The sequence below is a fragment of the Canis lupus genome, chromosome 22 (genome assembly GCF_011100685.1).
Source record: "Canis lupus familiaris isolate Mischka breed German Shepherd chromosome 22, alternate assembly UU_Cfam_GSD_1.0, whole genome shotgun sequence".
Taxonomy (NCBI): Eukaryota; Metazoa; Chordata; class Mammalia; order Carnivora; family Canidae; genus Canis; species Canis lupus.
Genome location: NC_049243.1, coordinates 57,720,464 through 57,747,422, shown reverse-complemented (window position 1 = coordinate 57,747,422; position 26,959 = coordinate 57,720,464). Strand labels below are relative to the sequence as shown.

The following is a 26,959-nucleotide window of genomic DNA, read 5'->3' as shown; positions in this document are numbered from 1 at the left end:
TTTTAAAATGCAACTCTCTACTGAGAGTATCAGTAAAAAAGGTGTCTTTTTTTAAATTGTCAAAACAAAAATCAAATACCATGTGACATAAAACCAATCCAGTGTTAGCCACCCCAATCAGAAAACTGTATCCTGGGGTCCTGCAACTTATGAATAGGCCCAATTTATCCAGCAAAATATATTTTAAGAGCTACCAAATATTTAAGTATAACTGTTATTTTCCAACTTACCCCGACTGGGAATCACAGACTCCTAGGTCTTGAAACCAAAAACAAGCCGGAGACCCATGAAGGTCAAGCTTCCATTTGCAGGCACATGAAATGAGGTCATTACAATATTAGGGATTGGTACAATTAAGTTTCACAAGACATCACAGTTTTGCTGAAGATTTCTTCAGTGTTAAGTGTCAGGCTCAAAATAGGAATCCAGATCTCTCGCTTCCTATTACACTTTTAAAAAGGTAAAACTCAGATAAATGATAAAATGATTATAATCAACATAGCATTTCAACCCACTAGCTAGAGACCACAGGATACAGTGCTGCTCCACCTTCTTACATGCTCTTCTGTTTTCCTGGGTCTCACGAGATGTAACAGACACACAGTACTGTGTGTACCATGTGTCCCACATGCTGAGTTGATACATGTGTGCAAAAGGATCCTGCTTCTCTAATAGAGTTCCTTTTCTCCATTCTAGTGATTCTCTTTGCACCCATACCCTCCCTCTTATGAGGTTCTAGCTATGTAGGGTTTTGAAGAGTACTTCAGGATGTGTTTGCAATTTAATAGGAAGTTTTGAGAAACCTAAGTCTTCCTTACCCAAAGGTTAGGGATTTGCGGGCCAAGAAGATGAGGCAACCGAGAATTTGGGAAGTGTGTGTGCGGGGGGAATCTCAGCATCTCTCAAATGACCCCAGAGCTGGAGAGCTGGCTTTTCTCCAATTTGCATACTCACAGTTTGTGGTTCAAAGTAGGAGCTATAAAAATTAAATTAATTAGACTGTGATTTGTGGCAAGCGGATGCTGCTGGATAACTGACCATCCCAAAACTCAGTGACTATAAACAATACATATTTATTATGATCCCTGAGTCCTCTGGCAGGTGTGGGATGACCTCACCCAAGTGCCTGGGGTTGGCTGGCTACTGGCTGGTTTACAGAGTGTCTCTCACTGAAAGCGAGCCCAGACTTAAGCACATGGGAGTGAACGGGGATCTAAAAACATAGACTCACATAAGGGCTCAGAATTGGTATATCAACATTTTTCTGTATTCTCTTGGCTACAGCAAGTCACAAAGGTAGCTCAAATTCAAAGCGAGGGGAAGTAGACTTAAGTCTTGATAAGAAAAGTGCTGAAAGTCATGGCCAGAGAATAAACAACTGGGACCGTTTTTGCAATCTACCAAAGCCGCTTCTCCTGAGAGTGGCTTCTGACTAACAAATTTATTAGTTCATTCACCTTTTCAATGAATATATGCAGAACACTTGCTTTTGCAAAGCACCGTGCAGGCTGCTGAAAGCCCAGATACAAAAAAAGCAGAGAACAACCTTACTCTTGGGTACATGTCCATACACAAATATTTTAAACTTTAAATAATTTTACTGGAAAAAAATAAATCACCTATATTTCAAAAGGGAATTTAAAACTTTAGTTTTAAAATTATGCTTCCTTACCACTCTTCTGTCATGAATGTGGAAAGCATTTTGGGGAATACTCAGGGTTTGATCCCAACATTTTGGAGTTTATACATCAAGTCCATCATTTCCAGGCTGTGTGACTAAAGTCACTTACTAAACCTCTCTGAATTCCAATTTCTGTACCCAAAACAGGGAGACCGCAATACTTACCTTATGGCTAATGTCAATATTAACTGCAATAATCCTCAGTTCAAAGCTCAGCTCATTTATAGGCAATATCCAATACATGGTAACCATAATTGTGCCCATTTTTTTATAAGCACCCCGCCTTTTAAAAATTTTATTTATTTATTCATGAGAGACACAGGGAGAGAGAGAGGCAGAGACACAGGCAGAGGGAGAAGCAGACTCCATGCAGGGAGCCCGATGTGGGACTCAATCCTGGGACTCCAGGATCACGCCCTGGGCCAAAAGCAGGTGCTAAACCGCTGAGCCACCCAGGGATTCCCTATAAGCACCACTTTATAACATATCACATCCACACGGAAGTCAGGCTTGGAAATGTATTTTTAATAAGATGGTATATATGTGAAGTGAGGAAAGTTAAAAAAGCACGGAGCCGACAAAAACTAAAAATGTCGAAAAGCACATCTTCCTCATTTAGAAAATTGCAATGGAAAAAGGCAAATGATATTTAAATAGTGGTCCTGCCACTTCCTCCCCGGTGTTTTTCGTGGGGAGAGGCAGGGTCACCAAGCGCCAGAATGGGACATTCTGCTCTCGTTTCTGTGTGGCACTGCAGCATTATTTATTCTGGCAGAACTGCCACTGTGCTCAAATGACAGGCACAGGGGAGCATAATAAATACAGATTTGGTGAACTCTATTGAGCAGGACAGGTTATCAGAGGGTTGAAAAGAGGCCAAATGCATTTCCCCAGTTAGAAATGAAGCAAGAGAGCGGGCATGGCTAGCGATGCAATGAATTTTATCCTTTGTATAAAATATACAAGCCTTAGCCTCTGCAATCTTGGCTCGAGAAAAAGCTAGAGAAGTAGAACGCTAGAAGGTTTTTTATTAGCCTTATAAATCACTGGATTTCTTCACATTTTGTTGAATCTATTTGGGTCTCCAATAATATTTGCAAATCATATGATAGTCATTATCAAAAAGGAAAAACAACGCCTGTTTGATACTAAAAATGTCATATTCTCATAGTTATGACAAATCTTTTTCTTCCATCTCTTGAAAACATGTACTTAAGGAGAAAGTACATAATTATTTATTGGTTCAATAAGCTGTGCTGTTCTTGAAACAATTTATCACATTATCATGATTAATATTTAAATTTAACCATTATTGCATCCACAGTATATGGTAATTTTTATAACAAGGGTGGTAAAATTTTAACGATTATTTTGTATTTATTATATGGTAATTTAAAATTATTTCTGAGCATTTTAACATACATGATGCTTTGGCAAAACTCTAATATCTTTCATGCCTCTTGATCCTTCTATTTGAAAAAAATGGATCTCACAAAATAATGAAAAACAAATGTACAATTACAGAGAAAAGGTTCTTAGCTCTTCAGGAAATCATTATACATATGGGTGTTTTGGTAAGGAAATGGAGCAGAAGGAGAATTATTTAGAAAGCAGGTTTGTCTCAGATATTTTGCTAAATTGTGTAGTTTTCGTTGTCATGGCAATAGCACCATGATTTAAATAAGTCTATACAGAAATAGAAGTCACTCATACTATATTCATAAGAATCAAAGAAATCTCATTATTTAATGGGAAAAAAACTTCCCAGTTTGGATAAAGGAGGGAATAACATGGTGTGTCAAATTTATTTTTCTGACAAACTGTTTTGTTATTTTATCCATGAAACAGCATAAAGACAAAATATTTAGAACTAAACAACAAAGGGAGCATTACATGAGAAGCGTCTGGAAGGTGTTAGGTCCTTGGGAGGTGCTTTATAGACTTAGGCTCAGCAAAATCATTGAAAAATAGGAGATAAACATTTCACTCAGGGAGTCGGAAAAAAAGGGAGCAAAATTCAAAGAAAGTTGAAACAGAGATATAATGAAACTTCAGGACCTAGTAAAACAAATAACATTAATGTAAGAAGTGAAAAAAGTGATTTTTTTAAGATAAATAATTCTTATAGGCAAGTTCCAAGCAGGATTCATCAGTGATATTGGGGCAAAGATATAAATACCAGGAATGTCAAAGTTGTCAAACTACAGCTACAAGAGAGGTTGAAGGATTATAAAACAAAGCTGTGATTTAGTTGATGAATACATTTAAAATATTAAAGTGGAAAATTTTCTAGAAAATTTAAATGACCCAACAAAAGAAACAAAACAATCTGATTAGACCTATAGAATTTAAAATAATTAGTATTCAAAAGGCAATCCACCCTCCTCCTCCCTAAAATATTTTTTTCAAAAATATTTTATTTATTTATTCATGAGAGACACACAGAGAGAGGCAAAGACATAGGCAGGAGCCTCATATGGAATTTGATCCCAGAATCCCGAGATCACGCCCTGAGCCAAAGGCAGATGCTCAACTCTTGAGCCACCCAGGAGTCCCCCTAAAAGATTTTAGAAAGACTTGCACCAGACATTCAAGGCACATATCATCCTCATTTAGCACAAACTATTTTAGAGAGGAGAGAAACTGAGAAAGCTACCCAATTTACTCTTTCACATAAACCTGATAGCAAAGGATTGTATAAGAAGGAAAAAAAAATGGAATCTCCTACCACCAATGAAAATAAATGTAAACATCCTTAATAAAGACTAGAAAACTGAATCTAAGACACCATGCCCAAATAGAGTTCACATTATAACTGAATTATTCAACATAAAAAATACACATCAATATAATTTGCCATATGAGCAAAAAAAAAAAAAAGGAGAGAGTTATAGTAATCTTAATACAAAGAGGAAAAACATTATACAAAACTGATCATCCTTGATTGAAAACACTCAGGAAAAACTACCTACTGGAACCCTAAGTAAACAGCTTACCCAATGGCAAATATTTAAGGATACTACATTAATTTGGAAAGAAAAGAATATTCACTTCACCACAATTTATCAACATTGTACTGACAGTGGTAGCCAATGCAATACAAGAAGAAATAAGAGACAAGGGAAAAAAAGTAATTATGATCATTTACACTAGAAAATAGATAGTCCATGGGAAAATTATTAGAACTAATAAGAAAAGTCAGCAGGGTTTCTAGATAGAAGAGCAACATATGAAATGCAAGATTGAGAGTTCCAATAAACAAATTTAAATGTAATTGAAAAATAACAAAAAGTATGAAGTACATAGAAAAAAATCAAATAAAAATGTTCAAGAAACTAATAAAAAGTACAAACGTTATTTAAGGAAAAAGTATTTGAATAAATAGAACTATAGATCATATTTATGGAAGAATCAATAATCTAAAGACACCAATTCTCATATTAATCTATAAGTACATTTCTAGTCAAAATCCCCAAAGAACTTTTTATGAACTGAGTCAAAGTGATTATAAAATCCATGTGCAAAAATAGAGACCCAGAGATAACCGAATCCAACATGAAAATAAAAAGTTATTATGAGAACTTACTTATTAAAACAATATATTATTGATACAGTTTTAGTAAAATAGATTAAGAATGAGGAGGAGTGAAAAAAACATTTCTAATAATTGGGGATAGCTGGGGTAGGGATAATGGACTATGTGACTACAAAAATATAAAATTATATCAATGCTTCATATGAACAGAAGTTCCTGATGTATTGAAAGTCTATAAGGGTTTTAGGAAAAAATGTAAGATGACCTTGAGCATAGGAGAAGGACATTTATGACAGGCCTCTAACGTCAGACTACTGAGCATCATTTAGCAAATCTCGCTGTGCATCTCTACCAGCACCATCACCATGGGACGGCGGAGAACCCACAGTGCCAGGTTCAGCCTCACTCATAATTAGGGAAATGCAAACTAATGCTCTCCCTACAATCCTGCCACTAAATATATACCCCAGGGAAAATTCTAAACATATATTTCAGGAGACATGTGCAAGGATGCAACGCTGTTTATAATTGATAAAAAAAGAAAAGATACTTAAGTGTCCCTTGAAAGGGAGATAGATGAAAATATTGTGTTATTTTCATCAGAGTGAATTAATGCAGCAGTTAAAAAGACTGAATTAGCTTTTTATGTATCAATACAGATAACTCACAAAAGCCGTGTGGATTTAAAAAGGGAAGTGCAGCATAAATGTACTGTGGATAGCATTTCTGCAATACTTAATGGCTCACAATATTATAGATTTGTAATAAAAAAAAACCAGCATCTAAACAAATTAAAAAAAAATGTTGGAAATTTACACGGAATTGATAACATTGTTGTCTCTGGGGTGGAAGGGGAGGAATGAATCTGTGTTGGTAAACAAAAGGACATTGAGGTTTTAGCTGCAATTTCCTCTTTCTTCTATGTTAATAAAAATCTAAAGCAGAAGGGGCAGATGCTAGCAGTGTTAATTCTAGAAGTAGGTAAGTGAGAGACTTGGCTATACTTCTCTGTACTCTTCTTGATCAGTACATCTCCCCCCGCCTCCAAAAAGAGACTGTTAATGAAGAAAGATATCATATGTTAAATAGTGGGGGGAACCCTGGATAAGTCTATTTTCTTTTTCCCACAAATGCACAGCAGGTGTTTGAGTATTTCTCTGAGACGTTTGGGAATTAATAACACAAGTTCAAAACAATAATTTTTAAGACAGAAGTACTTTACATTATAATTGATAAGATAACGTACAAAATATCAAGGACCAACTTCTAATTACTTGTGAACTGATAGTCTAGACGTTTAGATTATCTTTCTTGCAAATCTTGTTGACTTGTAATATCCATCAAAGAGCCTAAATCTTCATGGTCATTTAACTAAATTTTTAAGGGAGTAAAGTGAAACTAATAAATAAACATCTGGCTTTTAATCAGATTCATTTACACCTTCAATCCTAACTTCAGAAGCAAGTTTCATTTTGTCCCAGGTTTGTATCTATAAAGGAGGACAGATAATCTCTATGATCTTTTCTGAACTTTTTGTTTTTTAAAGACTTTATTTATTTATTTGAGAGAGAGAGCACAGAGGCAGAAGGAGTGGGAGAAGCAGACTGCCCGCTGAGCAGAAAGCCAGATGTGGAACTCAATCCTAGGACCCTGAGATTGTGACCTGAGCAGAAGGCAGACACTTAACCAACTGAACCACCCAGGCGACCCCCTTTTCTGAACTTTTAAGAGGATTTTATAAAATACCTAACAAATGAGAGTGAGAGAAAGAATGAGATTTTACTTAGGATTATTAAGTGAGTTTCAATATATTATCTGGTCAGATGTTTTCTTGGAAAAATTAATTACCAATTTATCAAAATAACAGTGAAAAAATTTACTTTCTAGATATTTTCTTCTTAGCCTATTTTTCTATCACCATGTAGATTGTTTCTTCATTTATTTAATACTCAAAAAAAAATGGAGGGGCATTTCAAATTCTCCCTATGCTTCCTTGAGTGTTACAGGGAAGATGTGTGTGGTTTGGCAAAGAGATTTAAATTATTTTTAATATTCCTTTACTTTGCAATGGTCACTGAGCCCTGCACCACCCCACACCATTGAGAGTCACTACAGATTACCTGTTTGGTGATGTGGTAGTCCCAAAGAGCAGAAAACACTTAAATCCATAGTCAGGTGTTAACTGTACAAGTTCTCTTCCATACTTGAAGTGATGGAGGAGTGCGGATATTCTGAAAAATCATGTCCCTTGTTTTCAGTAAAATCCTTCCTTTTCATCTGACTCAGGAAGGAGGAAAGCACATCCTATTTGAAGTCTCCAGTTGATCAGACAACAAATAGAAATAAAAGGCATTCAAATTGGCAAAGAAGAAGTCAAATTCTCCCTCTTCGCCGATGACATGATACTCTACATAGAAAACCCAAAGCCTCCACCCCAAGATTGCTAGAACTCATACAGCAATTTGGCAGTGTGGCGGGATACAAAATCAATGCCCAGAAATCAGTGGCATTTCTATACATTAACAATGAGACTGAAGAAAGAGAAATTAAGAAGGAGTCAATCCCATTTACAATTGCACCTAAAAGCATAAGATGCCTAGGAATAAACCTAACCAAAGAGGTAAAGGATCTATACCCTAAAAACTACAGAACACTTCTGAAAGAAATTGAGGAAGACACAAAGAGATGGAAAAATATTCCATGCTCATGGATTGGAAGAATTAATATTGTGAAAATGTCAATGATACCCAGGGCAATTTACACGTTTAATGCAATCCCTATCAAAATACCATGGACTTTCTTCAGAGAGTTGGAACAAATTATTTTAAGATTTGTGTGGAATCAGAAAAGACCCCGAATAGCCAGGGGAATTTTAAAAAAGAAAACCAGAGCTGGGGGCGTCATAGTACCAGATTTCAGGTTGTACTACAAAGCTGTGGTCATCAAGACAGTGTGGTACTGGCACAAAAACAAACACACAGATCAATGGAATGGAATAGAGAATCCAGAAGTGGACCCTCAACTTTATGGTCAACTAATATTTGATAAAGGAGGAAAGACTATCCACTGGAAGAAAGACAGTCTCTTCAATAAATGGTGCTGGGAAAATTGGACATCCACATGCAGAAGAATGAAACTAGACCACTCTCTTGCACCATACACAGAGATAAACTCAAAATGGATGAAAGATCTAAATGTGAGACAAGATTCCATCAAAATCCTAGAGGAGAACACAGGCAACACCCTTTTTGAACTTGGCCACAGCAACTTCTTGCAAGATACATCCACGAAGGCAAGAGAAACAAAAGCAAAAATGAACTATTGGGACTTCATCAAGATAAAAAGCTTCTGCACAGCAAAAGAAACAGTCAACAAAACTAAAAGACAACCTACAGAATGGGAGAAGATATTTGCAAATGACGTATCAGAGAAAGGGCTAGTTTCCAAGATCTATAAAGAACTTCAACTCAACACCAAAGAAACAAACAATCCCATCATGAAATGGGCAAAAGACATGAAGAGAAATCTCACAGAGGAAGACCTAGACATGGCCAACAAGCACATGAGAAAATGCTCCGCATCACTGGCCATCAGGGAAATACAAATCAAAACCACAATGAGATACCACCTCACACCAGTGAGAATGGGGAAAATTAACAAGGCAGGAAACAACAAATGTTGGAGAGGATGCGGAGAAGGGGAACCCTCCTGCACTGCTGGTGGGAATGTGAACTGGTGCAGTCACTCTGGAAAACTGTGTGGAGGTTCCTCAAACAGTTAAAAATAGAGCTGCCCTACGACCCAGCAATTGCACCGCTGGGGATTTACCCCAAAGATTCAGATGCAATGAAACACCGGGACACCTGCCCCCCGATGTTTCTAGCAGCAATGTCCACAATAGCCAAACTGTGGTAGGAGCCTCAGTGTCCTTCGAAAGATGAATGGATAAAGAAGCTGTGGTCTATGTATACAATGGAATATTCCTCAGCCATTAGAAACGACAAATACCCACCATTTGCTTCGACGTGGATGGAACTGGAGGGTATTATGCTGAGTGAAGTAAGTCAATCAGAGAAGACCATTATATGGTCTCATTCATTTGGGGAATATAAAAAATAGTGACAGGGAATAAAGGGAAAAGGAGAAAAAAATGAGTGGGAAATATCAGAAAGGGAGACAGAACATGAGAGACTCCTAACTCTGGGAAACGAACTAGGGGTGGTGGAAAGGGAGGTGGGCGGGGGGTGGGGGTGACTGCTGACGGGCCCTGAGGGGGGCACTTGATGGGATGAGCACTGGGTGTTATTCTATATGTTGGCAAATTGAACACCAATAAAAAATAAATTAAAGGGCAGCCCCGGTGGTGCTGCGGTTTAGCGCCGCCTGCAGCCCAGGGCGTGATCCTGGAGACCCTGTATCGAGTCCCACATCAGGCTCTCTGCATGGAGCCTGCTTCTCCCTCTGCCTGTGTCTCTGCCTCTCTCTCTCTGTGTGTGTCTCTATGAATAAATAAATAAAATCTTTTTTTAAAAAATTAAAAAAAATAAAACAACAGATAAAAAATAAAATAAAATAAAGCCTCCAGTTGGAGGGAATGATGGCAAGCCCTCAGCTAAAGCAGAGGCGACCTATCTGTGGGTAGCATGGCAGGGTAATGACACTGTTGTGCCCTTTTGAGAATCTTGAGTTCGAGTGATGGACAATTCTCATCACCCAGGATGCTCACAATGGCTGCCACTCTGGAGAAGATTTATCTCCAAACTTGTAGCACAAAGAGTTACCCTGCCCAGTATGACCTTGTTTCCTTGCAAAAGATAAAACAAATTATACCTTCCTAAGAACCATTTGTAAACATTATGGCTACGTTCTACATAGCCTTTTAAAAGTCCTTTTAAGAAGCCATAGGTTGCACCTGACATTTAAAAGAAAAAAAAAGTCTTCTGGCTAAATAATTTAAGAACGATACAGAATAATGTAAACTCACACACACACACACACACACACACACACACACACACACACCCTTGATTGGAATCTATGTTTATGCATCCAGTGAAACACAAGGAGCAGGTGCAGAAGTAATGACAAATCCCCCTCATGGCAAGCAAATAAACAACCTAGAGACAGGATTTGAAACTTTCATAAGACAGTAGGTAAAGTATAGATGATCTGTGCAAACAGGGCAGGTATGAATCGTAATCCAAAAGATATTTTTAATGGCTTGCCTGCAGCACAGCAGAAAGATGCTCTGCCTTAGCTGCATTCAGGCCTCCTACCACATTGCAAACTGACTTTCTGTCACTGATGGACGAAATCCTTGATAAAGACTTGATTACAACTAAAAGTCTAATCTATGCAATATAATCTTACAGAATACATGAACCTGCTTACTGTTATATTAGTGTTTTAAAAATTGTCACTCTATTAGAAAGTATTTCAAGGTATTTTTTTTAATCACAGATTTTATCTAAGATTTTAAGAGATAATTTTTAATTAAAATAAATCTCAACAACAAAATCATTACCAAAGGAATTTGAATTAAACATCCTCAAGAGCTAACAGGAGACTAGGAACTGCACTTAAGGTATTAATTCAGAATTTTTAAATTTCTTTGATCAACAAATTAAGAAATTATTACAGTCTGGGCACATGGATTTTGTTTTGGTGGGTGAGGTCTATTAATCCCCAGAAATTATGTGAGGGACTCGGTGCCTGTGTGTGTGTTTATGCCATTCACCAGATTCTCGAATTAGATTCTGACCCAAGGAAAGACACTGTAACATTTCATAAGTACATTAAGTGCTACCTGATTACATCGAAGAGAGATAAATGGGTAATCACAACAAATTTGCCTACAAATTCTAATAAACAGGAAAAATATTACTTTCCACTTAAAATCCTTGGAAATCCAACAAACGTGTGCATATGCACCAATAAATATTCAAAATTAATAGTTTATACTATTAACCAAATTCTTAGCAGAACAAAACAAAAGATAATTCCCAAATAAACTTAAGCCATATATCTAGTTGACCCAGTTAATCCACTGTATTTTTTTTCCTTTTTTTTAAATCCACTGTATTTTCATTTCAGAGCACCAAGGTAGAGACTGGCTCTCTGCCACTCAGTTAGACAGTCTTCAGACCAAATACAGATTATCCAAAATGCTGACATGGGTTTCTTTTTTAAACCAGCCCGCAGAACTCTCCAAAGCTATAATTACATTTTCCCTACATGAAATATTTGTTCTCTCTAATTAAGAAAGAATAGCACGTTTCATCTCTTGAAGGAGTGCAATTTTTCTGAAGATGAACATTAACTTGCTCGTTACAATCTTAGTGCAGTTTCTCTATGTTCATTTAGATGCTCACATCCTCTCCAGTGTTGTCAATACTGGAGAGGAATGGACTCACCTGGCATCACGACAGCACTTAAAATTTACGTCCCACTGGATGTGCTCTTCTTTTCTTATTTCAGAGAATGTGTCATCATCTGTGACCCTCAGGGGAGCTGCCCCCACTGCTGTCACCACCGTCCTCTGCAATGACCCCAACCAGACTGCTGAGGAGCACATGGGCCATTTGGCGCTTGGGCTGGTGGTTCCATGCTAACTTACAAAATGATTTTTCCTTACTATTAAAATATGAGAATTGAGAAGCAGGATAAGATGCAGAAAACATCCTACTGATGATTTCAGGAATCAAATCGTTGAATTGATATGTGAATTCAAAGAAAAAAAGAAAAGAACTGAAGAAAACTTCAACTTCTCTCTAAAACAGTCTGGCTTTCTTTCTCACTGGTATATCTGTGCAACACTTTGGTTGTTATTCAAACCCACACTACACTTATCCTGGGCAGCAGTGGGGGTATTTAATAGTGTGAGAAATCTCACAAGTGATTTCTTTTCAATAGCCTCCTTTTTTTTTCTCTCTCTCTCCATAATCAATCTAAGGATGGAAGGACAAAGACTCTGGACATTTCCTGGGGTGGTGACCCCCTACCTCCCAGGAAAAGACAGGATTATCTTCATACTTGGAGCCTTCCTCCCAATTGGACCTTATTCCCCCACCTGTCCCCAGGTGCCCAGAGCATCAGCTCTCTGTTCCACAATGCTTCCTCTGCCCCACAGCTGGAACCTAGTCCAGGCACTACACACTCACCTATCCACAAGTAGGAGCTGGTGTCCTGTCATGTGAGTTTTTCCTCAAGGAACTCCTACTGTCTAGGAAATATGATTTCTAATCCACATGGACCTCGTTTCTGTAATAATAGAGGAGCACACACCGCTCTTTGCATTAGCCAGGCTCTCGGCAAGCAAGTCATGGATGTGTCAGCACGGAAAGGCATAGAGGATAGAAACTGATCGATGCAAATCCACTGTCTCTGCTTTTTGTAAAGAGACTAAGCAAACGTAAAACATCTCTCAGAGTTCAGAGTGTATGTGAACGGCGACATTGCTATTTCTAAAGAACGACAGATTTCCTCTAGTTGCCACTCTCCAAAAGAAGGTCACTGAACCAAAAGTCAATGAAAGACACTAGACCATAGCCCGGCTTTCCAACACAATGTCCACTGGCATCTCTTCAGAACCCTCCATCTCCACAGACAAATCTCCATAAACCAGAAGCCTTTGCAGCCATACCCACGAGGATTTTACCGAAGCAGCCATTCCCACTGTGTCAGGTGCAGTGCTGACAACTTGGTTCCCTCTCCTCATCCTCAGATAACCCTGGACACCAACCAAAGTTCTCTGGTAGCCAGGAGGCACCAGCTTACTTACATGAGGACTCAGGATGAAGATGAATAAAATGAACCATCGGTTTTGGTGTCTGAAGACATTTCTGGGGAACTCTTCCGAAGTTTCTATAAGTCACTGAAGCGGAGTGTAATTAATCATAAAGTTTCTAAATATTTATGTTTAGCTCAACTAAAATATTGTAAGAGCGTAATACAGTATAAGCATATTTAAGAAACTGAAGGCTCAGTGCAAACCCCCAAATCTCCATATGCATGCTTGAAACTCAATTTATCGCATATATTTGCATGCTAAGTTGTGCTGCCCAAAAATGTGGATTTCAGAACAAACAGACGTAAATGAGGGAATGACCAAACACACAAGTAGGTAAGTAAGTAAAATGTACCATCAATACCACTCCACTGTCTGGCCTCCTCATCTCCATCCGCTAACCATCTATAACACTCCATCTATTTATTCTTAGGGTGTGTCCATTGCTAAAAAGGAATACGCTTCACAGGCTTTGCTTCTCAGCTGGCCACATGAACGTAAACCACTGTATTCAGAACATGTGCTAAAAACGAGTGAAATAAACTATAGGTGTTGGTGTCTGAGACACTTGCGCAACTGTCCCAAGGTCCCTACAACCCCTCTGCTGCTCGAGAACCTCCTAGCTTGTAGTCACCTCTGTGAGCAGCCAAGTCTGCACCAAAACTCTGATGGAGGTTTCACTTTAGAAGAAAGTAGTGATTTTAAATCTAACATTGCCATTTCAATCGTGGGGACGTTAGTATGAAACAGGTCCAAGTTTCTGAGCTGCCAAAATTATTTTATCATTTTTTTAAATCAAGGTATTTATTACTCATTCTGCTTTAGTTAGAATCACCAGTATCATCTTGTTTTAGAATCCTGGGAAGGTGTGGGGACCAGCCCGCTGTGGTATGAGCCTCTGCTGAATGGACTGCCCCAGGCAGAGGCGACACATGGGTAACGGATGAATGATTGTCCTTCTCACACCTTGAGGACTGCAGAAGGAGAGGTATAGTGTGGGAATCTGTGAGGAGCCCGAAAGGGTCAGGGATGACCATCCTCCGGCTATCAAGACATCCCTCACTTCCTTGTCCCTCCCCTCATCTCCCACAGTAGCTATAGGCACCGAAGCCCACTTTGCTCCCTTCCTGGAAGGTACTGAGCCACCACCATGAGCCCAGTAGCAGGAGAGAGGACTCTGATTTTGAGACACTTTTTTTTTTTTACTTTATTTATTTTTTTTTAAATTTTTATTTATTTGTGATACAGAGAGAGAGAGAGAGAGAGGCAGAGACACAGGCAGAGGGAGAAGCAGGCTCCATGCACCGGGAGCCCGACGTGGGATTCGATCCCGGGTCTCCAGGATCGCGCCCTGGGCCAAAGGCAGGCGCCAAACCGCTGCGCCACCCAGGGATCCCGAGACACTTTTTTTTTTTTTAAGATTTTTTTCTAAAGATTTTACTTATTTATTCATGAGAGACACAGGGAGAGAGAGACAGAGGCATAGGCAGAGGGAGAAGCAGGCTTCCTGCGGGGAGCCCGACATGGGACTCAATCTCAGGACCCCGGGATTACAACCTGAGCTGAAGGCAGACACCCAACCACTGAGCCACCCAGCTGCCCCTTGAGACATTTCTAATTTCTGTTCCAACAGGATATTTGGTGACTTAAAGGATTCACAGCACTGTAATTTGTGAGCAGAACAGGCTTGGGACCTACCTGTTTTTTCCCAGGGCCATAAACATATTCTCCTCATATGACACTCTCTAAGGAAAGGTGAGGCATGAGAAAAACATGTGTTTTCAGTACATCACAAATCACTTTTTAATATGGTGGTTACATCCAATATAAGTAATAACACCACAGATCTGAAAAGTTGGACAATTTTACTTATGTTGACACAATAAAAGAAATGCTTTCTTGTGGGCAAATGTAATATTGTCCACAATGTTGCTTTTTCAGATGAAAGGTACATTTAATGTGTCTCCCTACTATCTTTTTCAAAAGGCTTGTAATGTTATTAAGTAAAGGAACAACAGGTATTTACAGGTAAGCCTTTCCATTTTGAATGCTCTGCTAAAAATGTCCAACCAATATCACAAAATGGAGAAAGATTTCTACAATGATTGAGGCAAGAATAATTCACGGGAGTAGGGAAGTAGTAAGGAAATTTATCCAGAATCCTCTCTATGCCACAAAGTTTGTGCTTGAGATGATGTTCTGGAACACAGCCAGTAGACCCTGGAAAAGAACCTGCTTAGCGCTGCAGGAAGACTCACTGTCAGAAGTATAGGGGTGACAGTCCTCCAGTGTTTGCACATCATGTCTGCAATCACAGAGCAGACAGGTGACTGTGCCCACTCAGGAGGTAGGAGAAGCGTAAAGCTGAAGGACACTGTGGTTTCCTGATCAGGAAAGTTGACTCCCTGGGAAAAAGGGACCCTGGGAATCATCTTAAGGACTCCTGAGAAGCAGACCACCATGTTGGTCTGACTGCAATTAATGAAGAATCCAAGGAAAGACTTCTCCTCGGGGAGAAGAGCTGCATCCCCAGGAAGGGACCTAATAACACGGCTTTGGATTCACAGGGAAGAAAACTGGCCAGTGAAGAGTGGAATAGAAGGTGGCGTTTCCAGGGTTCTCAGTGGTTGCCAATTTTCTCCATATGAGGTTATAAGACTCTACATATAGGCCTCCATGTTGTTTAAACATGGACTTTGTTTATGCCTACACGGGTCATTGGGTGCTGAAACCAAATACTACTAGAAAAGTAGTTACATTTTATCTAAAATGTAACTATGTAACTACCTTCTTATCAGGGTTTTTTAAAGAAATTATTCCATACCATTTAAAATTATGTTTTCATTGTTGAATAGTATCTACCAAATGTGAACAAGTAACATGTAAGTTACAAGGGCCTCCTACCTATCTAGTGGCCACATCTTGGCTGCAGGGAGGGGAGGACTGTCACACATAAGGCAGATGGGTTCAATTTATCCTTTTGAAAAAAAAAGAAAAAAAGACCCAAACCACTCCACACAGGAGTCTCAGAGCCTACACACTTTCTTGCATCAGATGGGCCTTTGGTCTTTCGAGCCAATCAACTCTTAACACTCACATCTCGTTAAATGGAGATGCTGTCCCTGGTCCTGGGATTTTCTTTCATGGAGAGAAGCTCCACTGGCTGTATTAACTCTCCTGGCCTCTTCACGGAGGGCCTTCCTCCACTGGAGCGTGCAGGAGGAGGCCCTGGTGGGAGGCTTGGAGCTGACGGGCCCACTGGCAAGCCAGCCTGCCTGACAGCAGAGGTCAGAAACAGCTTGCTTGCACTCAGGCAGCAGCTCTGGGGTCCGCTGCCTCCCTCACAGAATCCACAGAATCTGTGTCTTGGCTCCTAATACGGGACTCCATTGTCTTATTTATCAATTGATTAAGAATCAGACAGGAAGCTTTAAAAAGGGGAAGGGGGAGGATGCCTGGGTGGCTCAGTGGTTGAGCATCTGCCTTTGGCTCAGGTCCTGATCCTGGAGTCATTGAATTAAGTCCTGCATCGGGATCCCTGCAGGGAGCCTGCTTCTCCCTCTGCCTATGTCTCTGCCTCTCTCTGTGTCTCTTATGAATAAATAAGTGACGTCTTAAAAAAAAAAAAAAAGAATCAGACAGGAAGGTGAGCACCAGTAGTTTAATGCCCCCCAAAGACCACAAAGCACTGCGTGCCCTTGGACACAGGATGGGACGCAACAGCAAGCCCAGTGGGGGCTGGGCAGACACAAGGGGGAGCAGCCACAGGGCCAAGACCATGGAGCAGGAGCATGCTGGCTTCATGTAAGGCTGTATTAACCCTATGTACCCTTTACTTTAGAGGTCAAAGTTACAGTTTGGAGAAAGAAACACCTCAGAAAATGGTTAAAATGCCACAACTCTGATTCATGTAGGAATTCTTGAAGAGAGGTGCATTGGGAGGGGTAATGAAGAAGCAGGACATCCACACTTCACAATTTCCTTGAGCTGCCACTGCTCACACAGTAACTGTGCTGTTCTTGGCTGTCTAATGGGATTTCTTCTGAGGGTGGTTTATATGCATGCATTTAAAACTAAAGTTTTAAACAAATAAATGTAGTATATTATTATAACATATATAATACATAGTACACTATATGCAGTATATTATATAATGTGTAATATATAATAGTATGTTATTATATTGTATAGTGCATATATAATGTATATGATATGTGATATAATAATATACATTAAACATACATTACATATAATAATGTGCATAATACAACACAATATATATATTGGTTTTATTGCTCTTTTATCATTATTCCTTTTTGCCTACTTAGACCAAATTATTGTCAACTGAGCCTAATAAATAAAGTTTAGTGTGTTTCAATTTCTGGGGTGTCCTGACCACAAAGTGTGCCTGCCTGAATGAGAGCTATTCCAGCCTGGTCAGTCCCCAGCCTGTTGTGGCCAGTGCCAGCGGCCTGCACAGACATCAAGACCATGACATGCCACAGACTGACAGATATCCACACTGCAATCTTACTGGCTTGATTCTGGCCAAGTAAATACGGCCAATGCTTTGGTTCATCATAATTAACTAATCATCAGCATCTCCCACCTTTTACCTCAGGATTTTATTAGAAGCAACCGTATTTAGAATCTAGGTAGAGAGGGGCCCTTGGGTGGGTCAGTGATTGAGCATCTGCCTTTGACTTAGGTCATGATCCAGGGGTCATTTATGGAATCCCGCATCAGGCTCCCCACAGGGAGCCTGCTTCTCCCTCTGCCTGTGTCTCTGCCTCTCTGTGTGTGTCTCTCATAAATAAATAAATAAAATCTTAAAAAGAAAAAAAAGAATCTAGGTAGAGAGAGTAAAATCTTTTGAAGTGTATAATACTATTAATATTGTACCTATTTTGCTGTAATCCAGGAAATGAGTCCAGCATTCCAAGAACATTTCATCGGATTCAATTTCACTTGTTTCTTTTAATAACTTGTTACAGTACATCTTATTTATAGTTGTTCTTTTCTTGCAAAATTTACCAAAAAAAATGTAGTGTGAAAAATACTCCCCATCAACATCAAGAGTCCTCGCCAACTTGAACCATGGGGATACACATATTTTATATAATGTTTTTGACATGATTACACATTTCAAAAAATTGAGAGATTCATAAACAGTCAAAGCCTAAGTTTATCCAAATTTTGAGACCTCTCGGAGACTTAGGAAATAAGTCTGTAAATCTACAAATCCTTCAGCTTTCCATGAATTTCAATGAGTTAGAAATACTGCAAACATAACCTTTCTTTGGAGTATTCTGAGATTTAAATTTAGGTTTGGGTGACCCCAGGGAGAAATGAGAGAAAAACATGGGAATTATGACTCATCTGAGAATAGTGTGTCTTCTTAAGTTAAACTTCTAAAACATTAAATCATTACTAATTTCCTACTAATCCCTGTCCTCATTCATTTGCTTAGTCAAGAATTTTAAAAGACAGCACTAACACCATAAATTTGCATATTGACACAGTGGCAATATTCCCACTGAAAGAGAAATAATATGCTTTCCAAGGTTTATGTTTGTATATTTTCCTGTGTATGTAGTCAAATATTGAGACTATGTCTAAATTTTCCCAATTACATAAATTTATGGCTCTGTAAGATTTAAATACCAAATGGAGAGGCACCTGGGTGACTCAGCCAGTTGAGCATCTGACTCTTGATTTTGGCTCCAGTCATGATCTCAGGGTTGTGAGATCAAACCCTGCATTGGGCTCCTCCATGCTTAGCATGGAGTCTTCTTACGATTTGCTCTCTCACTCAGTCCTCTACCCCTCTTGCATGCTCTCTTTCTCACTGTCTCTAGAATAAATAAATAAATCTTTTAAGAAAGTGAATGTCAAATGGAAATTTTCTAAAAGTTTCCATGTGTAGCTGGATTTATGATATTAATTTTTTTCAATATCAATTTCAGTAGAACAGCCAATAATTTTACACCAGATTAATTTGCAAGACAGCATATTAGTATCATTCTGTGAATCATCTTCATATTTAAAGGAAAATTATAAATTAACTGACAATAAGTAATTATAAATCCAAGAATCCTCACCATACCAAACTCTAAGGTACAACTGCTAAAATACTGATAATACTATACCGAGTATCGCAAATCCCAGACTGTATTGCAATATGCTGATCCGCAAGCTGTGGGATTTATATATACACATGTTAATGAGGACTTCCATATCCCTTTGTCCTTAAAGTCTTCTGAGATGTCTACTTTTCCTTAAGAACTGTCCCATTACTACATGTTACTTCTTGTGTTTTCCTTGAAACCTCCAAAGGCAGCAACTTTTAGGAATCTGGTGAAGAACTCTATGTGGACAACAAAGAAATTCTCAAAAGGCTTCATTCAAAGATAGGCATACATGTGAAGACTTCTGGATGCAATTCTGCTCTCAACGGCCTGCTCAAAGTCAGTGTTACTGACAAGAATACTAACAAAGTTTTCCATTAACGAGATGACATTGTAGGTCTATGATTTTTAGATCATCAAATAGTCCTGAAAAGCTCCTGCTTTAAAGGTGGTTAAGGCTATGACTCAAAATGATTACCATAGAGACCTCCTGTCAAATAATCTGCAAATAAGTGAACAAAATAGGAAGACTTACTAATCGGAAACATAACATTCGATTGGTCCTAAGAGAGAAATGGGCTCCTCAAAAAAGGTAAGTGCTTTAGATATTCTTAGTCTTCTTCCCAGATCTATTAATTCTTAAAATTTCTTGGTACCAGAGAGAATGCATGTGCATCCCCATGCATGAGATATGATTTGATTAATTCGTCAATGTGTGTGGGTGGGAGGAGGGGGTTTAAATCTCTAAGAAAGAGTCAATGAAACCCTTTAGGTAAAATCACTTGTTAAAATGAAATGTTTTCATTATAGTGTCGCGTTGGATTATAGAGCACCTGTAAGAGGTGCTTTTAAGTCGGCTACAACAAGAATAACAGAGCAGACCCGTGTCTGCCAATCCTACCTGCTGTGCTCATCTTGACTGTGGAGGCAACAATTCATGGTATTCACCAAAAAGCTAAACAAACGACTGAACATGGACTTGGCCAAGAGGTCCCGGTAAAATTCTGCCATCTCCACAGTGTGTCGCCGTATGATGGTATCTCCTGGAAGGGCAGAAAGGCTAAGAGGTAGAACGAGGCTTCACTCATTTCAAGGCAAACAAGGCCATGCACACCTATTTTATTCCTTACACAATCTCATATGCCAAAAGATGTTAAAAACATGTGACAGCTCTAAACAAATGAGGTGTCTGCCACTGAAAATGTTTCCCAAAGTGAGGCCCATGTACACTGCAGTATTATTTGCTACTGACCCTGAGCATAGCTTTGGATCTCGATGCAGGCTCTGTAATTTCCTTTCTATTAGGGAACCAACTGTTGGTGGGCCCCCCTTAACAGGATTTCTGAAAACAGCTCTCTGGTTTGAATATGAATCATCCTCAAGGCCTTTGGAAACCTGGCCATCTGGAAAATTTGTCATATTTTAAATATTTTCGGAGACACAATCCAGCTAACTAAAATGTGTGTGTGGAGTTTGGGAAGAAGTTAGAGCTTTCAGATAGAACTGTTCAAGTCATTCTCTAAGAGACGGTAATTGAAATCTTGAGTGATAAGGTTTTCAGAAGAAACCAAGGGGGGCAGGGAACAGGTGAGGATGATTTGGAGCTGAGCCTGTGATAGTTTTGATGCTAGAGAGCAGAGAAGCATCTAGCACTCATACTGTGTGGCTGTGGCTAGCCTGGCTAACCGGTGCTACTTGGCTGAGCAGGGGGTTAAGTAATAAGATGATTACTGTGTGAAATAATGGCTGAAAGAGCTGTTGGTCAATGGAGGTAGAGATGCAGGAGAACCAGATAGGCAGAGATAAAAGAAAAAAAACAAAAACCCAGCAGGTGAGGAAGATTCAGAGACCTGTCAGATCAAGGCCATCGAGATCAACAAATAAGGTGGCTGTGAAAGCAGGTGTGGCATTTATGACATTATAGAATTATGGTCTCTAGACTAAACATGATTGAGGGTGTTGATGGGTCACCAACATGGTAGCTGAGTAAGGAAGCGAGGATGGTGTAAGCAGAAAAACTCACAAACAGTAAATTCTAGGTATTAATGGTGAGTTCAAATTTTCTCAAAACATCATGAGACATGATGATTTTGGAGAAGTTCAAGAAATGATACAATTAGATGCCAGGGCTGGTGGGAAGATGGGTCAGAATAAAGCATCAATGTGAGGTAAACCTGAATTATAAAGGGCGTGCTGGGCTATCCCAAATGGATGATCTGAGAGCATCTCTGAAGGGCTCTTGTCCATGGATGAAAATCATACTTGCAAAAAAAAAAAAAAAAGGAAAATCATACTTGCAGAATAGGATTCAGAAAGACCATTCCTGAGCCATTGGGGAAGGTAGACAGTATAGATAAGGCCAGATAAAAAATTAAAGAGGATATTGTTCCGTGATCTAGGAAAGGAATGACATATTAAGGTAGTGGTGTCAGAAATGAAGGAAAGGTAGTGAGACCAAGGGAGATGTGTGAAGTAGAGCTGACAGGCATCAGTCGAGGTGTAGGAGGAAGAGGCACCAAAATGACTTTTGCACAACCGCCTGGATAATGGGGAGATGATGCATTAAGTTCCAGAGCTGGATAGGAACCCTATGGAGCTATGAGGCAGGAGTGGTAAGTCACATACTAAATATCTGCAAGTATGTTCAAGAGGAGCACCAGGTAAGGACAGGGGTGATTTCGAGAAAGAAAGAAAAGAGAGTCCTCAAACTCTCAGTAAGAGGAAGGCTGGTAAGGCAATATCTCCTGGGAACACCTGAAGTGCATGTGGGAAACCACTGAATAGAGAGAGATGTGTGTGGCGTAAGGAGAGTCATTGCAGCACTCCGGCAGCATTAGATTCGAATTCCAAACATGCCTTTACTAGTGATCTGATGTGCAGAGTTATTGAGTCTCTTTGAACCTTAGTTTTCTCATCTGTTCTAAAGAAAAAGTTATGCCTCCTTCAGAGCAACGTGTGGAAATGTTAAAATACCAACATTTATAGCACTTGGCACCTCTCCTGTCGGTTCACAAGTGCCCAATACACCGCAGCTTTTCTTACAACTTACAGTGCAGAGGAAGGAAGAAGTCTTCATTGACCAGGGTGGCGACACGGCATACACAAACAGTTCCAATCGTTTACCTGAATATGTCCTGTTGGACTGATGACTCAATTTGTCTAAAAGGACCGATTAGCTAGAAAAGGTGACTAATTCACCGAAATGGTCTCTCGAGAGCTTAACAAGGTTCACAACACAGAGCCATATCAGGTGACCAAATGGGTTCATCATGCATTTCCCTTTCGGCATTCAGTGCATGGAAAGAGGTACACGAGGTGGGGAGAGGAAGGTTGTATTGGCTTTCTGTATCTGGGAGAAGACCACAGATTGCACAAAGGTAAACATCAGAGTCTGGCAGAACTTACCTTTAAAATACTGGATATCGGATGTTAAAGCAGATACCAGCTCCTCAGTTGATACTTGTAACAATCCAGCCACTAAAATTAAAGCAGCATTGGAAGCATAAAGTTAGTATATGTTTTTTGAGGGCGAACCTGATACTTTACAGTTACTATTTATGAGTTTATTATATAGCCCCATTAGGAACTTTGTGGATTACAAACACTGAACAAGTGCTTGAAGTATCAAAGTACACTACAGAAATATCTTCTAGTAATCATAATGCTAATGAGCTGGTCGGGCTCCTGTAGAAAATCATTACAGGTCTCTTCCCTCCTTGCCCTCACAGGTGGCCCTGAATGTTTCTCCCAGTCCCTGGTTCAATTACTTTGATACAAGGTGAAGACATGATGCTCACTGACAATCTGTGGTTTGAAGGTATCTTGAAAAAAATCTGGGAGTGACTAACAAAGCAACTTCAAAGGGGAGAGAGAGGTTTTTGGCAAGACCTTTGAAGGGAAGTAATGTATTGCTTAAAATGTTCAGTTAATAACATGCCCCCAAAATACACTGGGCAGCAAAGGTGGGTGGGTGGGGGGGGAGAGAATATTGAGAACAACATAAATAAACCCAAGTATGTGCCTAAGAATCAACTCTGTAAATGTGGGAAGCAGGAGAACATTATGTACATGTTGTTCTTCATTCCCCAAACCATTTATAAGAAGTGGATACCGCTTTTTAATTATTTTTAAATTATTATTAATGTATATATTTTCCCACTCTGCATTCTACTCCCGCAGAAAAGGGGGAGGGTGGTTCTTCTGCCAGAGTTTTCCGTACTGTGTCTCCCTCTACTGGCACGTCTGCAAAGCTACGCACCCACGAGGTTAAGGAGAGCTCTGTTCCACTGACCTTGTTCTAGAAGCTGGAGGTCAGAGACAAATGCGGAGTTGGCCTCGGTCAGAGCAGTGAATCGAATGTCTCCAATGTGTAATATTGCTGCCAGGATCACAAACAGATTCTCTACCTCCTACACGTTTTACAAAGACAGAAAACAGAATGGCTTAGGAGAAAGATTAAAAGACAAATCCTTTAAAAACCTAATAGCTTAAAAACAAACAAAACAAAACAAAACAAAACAAAAACTGATGAGGACCCTGTTGGTGGGGTTGGAATTTTTCAGATCCCAAGTGTCTGGTAAGAGAAACCACCCATCTCCAGCTTGAAACCACAATCGCTTCAATGTACATTTCCCTTAAGTCAGTGTCTCTGCTCCTTAAAAGAGGGTAAGGAAGTGATGTTCTGATATAAATTGACAGTTTCTAGATAAATCTCATACTGAAACATGAACCACTGTGTCCTGATGGTTGGACTGGTGGGCCATGGTGCATGCTCGTGGGGCTGACACAGGGCGGCAGGTGGAGGCTGCTTCCTGAGAGGACATACTCTGTGTGGGCCATCTTCTCGTTATGTCCCCTCTGAGATAAACTGATGTTAAGATTATAGGACTTTTCACTTCTGCTGGGAAATTCAGAAAGGCATGATACAAACGTCTATGCCTGAATTAAAAAAATGCTAATTGTTTTTTTAAGGTATTTTAAGGAAAAGAGAAAGAAATGGATGTTGGCAAGAGCTATCTTTGAGCAGAAGGGAGAAGGAAGTAAGAGTGTCTGCTGAAAGAAAAGATCTGAGAATCTGGAGCTCTGCATAAAGAAAGAAACTAGACCTTAAATTTGGTTTATGGGCAGTCATTTTGTGGTGACAGTGAAAAATCAAGGAAAAGCTGTAGGCTGAAAAATAAACCTCTCTGGAACAAATACTTAGTATAATGATATCAATAGTACACTGGTTAAGTTCCATGTTGGGCAAAGGACATATCTTTTAAATTCTCATTTTCCTAATATGCAGTTTTAAAATTAAAAGCTGTCGTCTGTGAAAATCTACTAAGAACAACTCGCATTTGCTTTACAAGTATACAAGTAGAATAATGTAGCCCTTAGGACCTCCATGAATTTCTTCCAGAACTTCTAGTTCTCACCACAGAATATAATTCTATCATCTTTAAGATGAGAATACTGACAAGGATGGTCTGTAAGTAATTTTCAGGTATAATACCCTAGGACTGTGGCATTACTTAAAAGTGGTTTCGGTGACTTGCAAATCACAGGCTATGGTTTCAAACTTCATTCAATCATGCTGGCTTGAATAACATTTCACTCCTCACACTACCTGACAACTGCTTTCCCCCTGTTTAATATTTTTAATAAATCCCGTAACTCCTCAGTATATTTTCATGGTTCCCTGTGAAGTAGGCACTCTAGAGATACACGGTCAGGAAGGCTTTGTTCTGACCTCAAGAGTCTCGGAGTTTAGCAGTGGAGACAGAGCATGACAACTAGCCACACTAGGAAGCATTGTGAGCAGAGGACAGGGCTGACGTCCTGTGTCCACAGACAGTGGGTGGCATTTCCCTGCCGTCCTGCTGGCCCACGACATGGTGCTGATGGAGGACGCAGGTGAAGGCATCTTTATGAACAAGTCTTGTTCAATTTTCTTGCCAGCCCAGAAATATCTCCCTTCTGGTCCTACCGGACATGATCTATCCCTCCGAAGTGCACTAAAATGTCACCATTCTGATCACCCTAAAGGATCACAGTGAAATGGTGTCCTTCGTGTCTTTTGTTAAAATGCACATATGTCTTTTACCAAAAAGGTTGTCAGATTCTCTACTGGGTACCTTAGGCGAAAAAGTATATTCTGGTTGCCCTTGCTTCTGAGAATCAATCATGGATTTTTAAAACCCTGTTTCCAAGCAACGAGTACTTTGGTAGAATGGTTCCGTACCCACTTCTATATCCCAGTTTCCTATAAGGAAGCAGAAATTTTAGGCACAGAAGAAGGGAAAATTTTTTTTTAAAAAAGTACAACAGTAGTGAATGCCAGGGCAGAAAAGTGCAAATGGGTAGGAGTTACTAAAAGACAGAAATACAGAGATTGGATAACTGGAGAGAGAGAAAAAGAAAAACGCAGATACCATATGATTGTATGTTCCTAGATTCCCAAGTTCTGAATAGGACGGGGGTGAAGTGCCCAGAGCTGTTTCATTTAGGGCGAATCCCCATCTCCCCACCCCTTCCCACAGCTCCCTGCCCTTTGAGCCCTGTCTATGTAGGTTAGGGGTAAAAACAAAATGAACTTACTACCATCAACTTACTATAAGAAGAAGATATATAAATCTATGGCTAAATCTGGGTTGCTAACCTATTGGCATTCCAAAGTTACCCGTGAGATCTTGTGCTAACCGCTAATGAGGAATTGGCCATAACTGAAAATTACATCAAACTGAATGAGGAGGGAACAGCTAATGTGTAAGGGAAAGGGGAATTTGACGGGAGTGTGAAGGGTTTCCAGGCTTAGCTCATTTCAGATCTCCTGTCCACTAGACCTATGCTGTCTGATTCAGTAACCACTGACCACATGAGGCTGCTTAAATTTAAATTAATTAAAACTAAGCAAAACTAAAAATTCATTTCCTTATTCGCATTAGCCACATTTCATGTGCCTGCTAGCCACCCATGGACCTACCGTGTCGTGAAGCACAGATCCAGAACATTTCCATGATCACAGAAATTTATATCATAGAGTACTGATCTGAACATTTTAAATTGTATTTCCCCACTTCATAATGCTTTGTGGGTATTTTAAGAATAAAAAAAAAAACTTTCTATGGCACAGAAACACACTGTCATAAGTCATAAGGTCACTTTTCAAAGTGATTCTTAGCAGCAATTAGTTCCTTCAGATTTGCCAGTTTTCTCTGGAGTTGGTCCGTGCACAGTCCTTTGATCTGTTTGCTCTGTGAGTTCATGTGGGAGAAGGTCTCCTTGACCACCCTCTTGAAAGTCGATGCCCTTCCTCTTGTCACTCTCTATTTGTCTTCATAGGATCTATGACCCCAGGGAACAGCACTGATGTCTATCTCCCCCATGAGAATATGAACTCTAGGAGGCATAGATTGAGGCTTATTCTCTGCTAAATTGTGAGTACTCCCAACAATATCCGGAATATAATAGGGACTCAGTCAATGTTTTTGAATGAATAACTTTTGTAAATTAGTAGAATGTTGGTTTTCTCAGTGAAATATTTATGATATGACTCACCAAGTTACTGAAGCCAACTACATTCAGGGCTTGTTTCAAAATAGCAAATTTCTCCCTGTTCAGAGAATGCTCTGCTGTTGATATATCTTCTGGTAGGGTCTGGTTCAAATACCTGTTAGGATAGAAAACACACAGCCTTATGGCTTGGCTTGTGGTCAAACTCCAGTGGTTAAAAGTCACTTCCGCCATATTTGGTCTCCAGAATAATAGAAGTCACCTGAACATTGAGTACCCTGTGTTTACAAGGCTTTGATACATAATAGCACATGATGTTTCAGGAAGAAAAAAAA

The 26,959-nt window shown here is 39.5% G+C and overlaps 1 protein-coding gene and 1 long non-coding RNA gene across 3 annotated transcripts in view; one reads left to right on the top strand and one right to left on the bottom strand.

Annotated features, from left to right (window-relative positions):
* MYO16 (myosin XVI) overlaps positions 1–26,959 on the bottom strand; it is a 481,192-nt gene that overhangs the window by 194,831 nt on the left and 259,402 nt on the right. The window contains exons 17-20 of the mRNA XM_038570035.1: positions 26,670–26,781; positions 23,422–23,539; positions 22,536–22,607; positions 20,032–20,173 (exon numbers count right to left, since the gene is read on the bottom strand). Of these exons, the coding sequence (XP_038425963.1) occupies positions 20,032–20,173; positions 22,536–22,607; positions 23,422–23,539; positions 26,670–26,781 (444 nt within the window). The remainder of the gene's footprint in view (positions 1–20,031; positions 20,174–22,535; positions 22,608–23,421; positions 23,540–26,669; positions 26,782–26,959) is intronic.
* The window catches only part of LOC119865233, a 60,333-nt gene that overhangs the window by 23,053 nt on the left and 10,321 nt on the right, over positions 1–26,959 (top strand). The window contains exons 4-7 of one of the 2 annotated variants that reach the window (XR_005376587.1): positions 19,343–19,722; positions 19,941–20,197; positions 22,859–22,947; positions 26,454–26,548. This is a non-coding gene — a long non-coding RNA (uncharacterized LOC119865233). Of the gene's footprint in view, positions 1–19,342; positions 19,723–19,940; positions 20,198–22,858; positions 22,948–24,101; positions 25,663–26,453; positions 26,549–26,959 lie in introns of those variants that run through there. The other variant, XR_005376588.1, reaches the window with a different exon arrangement.